Below are 1,418 nucleotides of genomic sequence, written 5' to 3' on the forward strand. Positions count from 1 at the left end.
TGTTTTTCCTCAATTTTATGTGGGCCTGGGATTCTGGTGGGTATTTTATATGTAAATACATCCCTGGGAATAGAGGAACACTGACCATATTCCAAAGCCATCCATGATCTCTGAAAAGATCTGCCTCCCTGATCAGCTCACAGAGCATAATTTCTGTGTGGTGAAGTGTGAACCTGGGCTTAGAGAAACAGGGGAACTGGGAGAGGAGGCAACCCCAGGTGAACTCTCACAGGGTAGAACCAGAGTAAATCATCTTCCCTCCCCTTTCATCTTTACACAGAAAGATACCACCCACATGCAAATGACCACCTATGTGACCTGATGAAATGACAGGGCACATTGACTTAAATTCAGGCTTCTTCTCATTCTGGAAAAATATTTTCTGAAAGTCAAAGAAATCACCCATATGAACATGAAAACCTCCTGTTTCTTCCTCTTTCTGGTGGCAGCTTCCAGATGTGAGTGTCTCAGGATTCAGACATGAAGGTAATGGGGATGATGCATCTGAGCACATGACTCACTGTGGTTCTCCTTGTCCTCAGGTGTCCTGTCCCAGGTGCAGGTGAAGGAGTCGGGACCTGGCCTGGTGAAGCCCTCACAGACCCTGTCCCTCACCTGCTCTGTCTCTGGATCCTCTTACACCATCGCTAATATGAAATGGAAGCGACAGGCCCCTGGAAAGGGGCAGGAGCATGTTGGAGTAATATCAAGATATGGAAGCACAATCTATAACCCAGCTTTTCAGTCACGAGTCGCCATCACCAGAGACACCTCCAAGAAAGAATTTTATTTAAAGCTGAGCAGCGTGACACCCGAGGACACGGCCACATATTACTGTGGGATATACACAGTGAGGGGAAGTCAGGGTGAGCCCAGACAAAAACCTCCCCTGAGGGCACGGGAGGGGCTGGGCTGCAGGTGGCGTTGGGGAACACCAGGGGGCCGTCAAGGGCCATCCACAGGAACAGACATAGAGAGGGTCTGGGAGGAGTTTCCCGGCCTTGCCTGGGGTTCCCTCTTCTTGCTCCACAGTATGTAAACCCCAGAGAATAGATTTTACATCTTTTCTAAACAGTTCTATGATGTATCCACTGATCATATTTTTGTTATTCCCTTTGTGTAAAAACATACGTATAAAAATATACATTATATATAATGTTAATTCAAATGTAATTTGTAGGTATTTCTCTCCTTCTGAATTTTCTGAAAGTGTTTGCAAAGCTTGCATTTACCATTATTTCTCTCACTTCCATCACTTTTTTGTGAATACACGACCAAATTGTGCACACCCACCAACCTGTAGAGACCCCAACTTTAGGGGAAAATCAAGCAAGTGGGAAATCCTGGTAGAGATGATTGTGCATGACCAGGTGCCTCACTTTGCTCCCTCCAACTCTGTTAAAAATGGGTTAAATGTG

The 1,418-nt window shown here is 45.8% G+C and overlaps 1 gene segment (V, D, J or C); it reads left to right on the plus strand.

Moving 5' to 3' along the window:
• The first annotated feature begins 368 nt into the window (after nucleotides 1-368).
• On the plus strand, nucleotides 369-1,039 carry LOC119515990. The segment is given in 2 exon segments: nucleotides 369-458; nucleotides 543-1,039. Coding segments are annotated over 2 exon segments (549 nt in total).
• Nucleotides 1,040-1,418: the final 379 nt, after the last annotated feature.

Source organism: Choloepus didactylus, chromosome 19, assembly GCF_015220235.1.
Source record: "Choloepus didactylus isolate mChoDid1 chromosome 19, mChoDid1.pri, whole genome shotgun sequence".
NCBI lineage: Eukaryota > Metazoa > Chordata > Mammalia > Pilosa > Megalonychidae > Choloepus > Choloepus didactylus.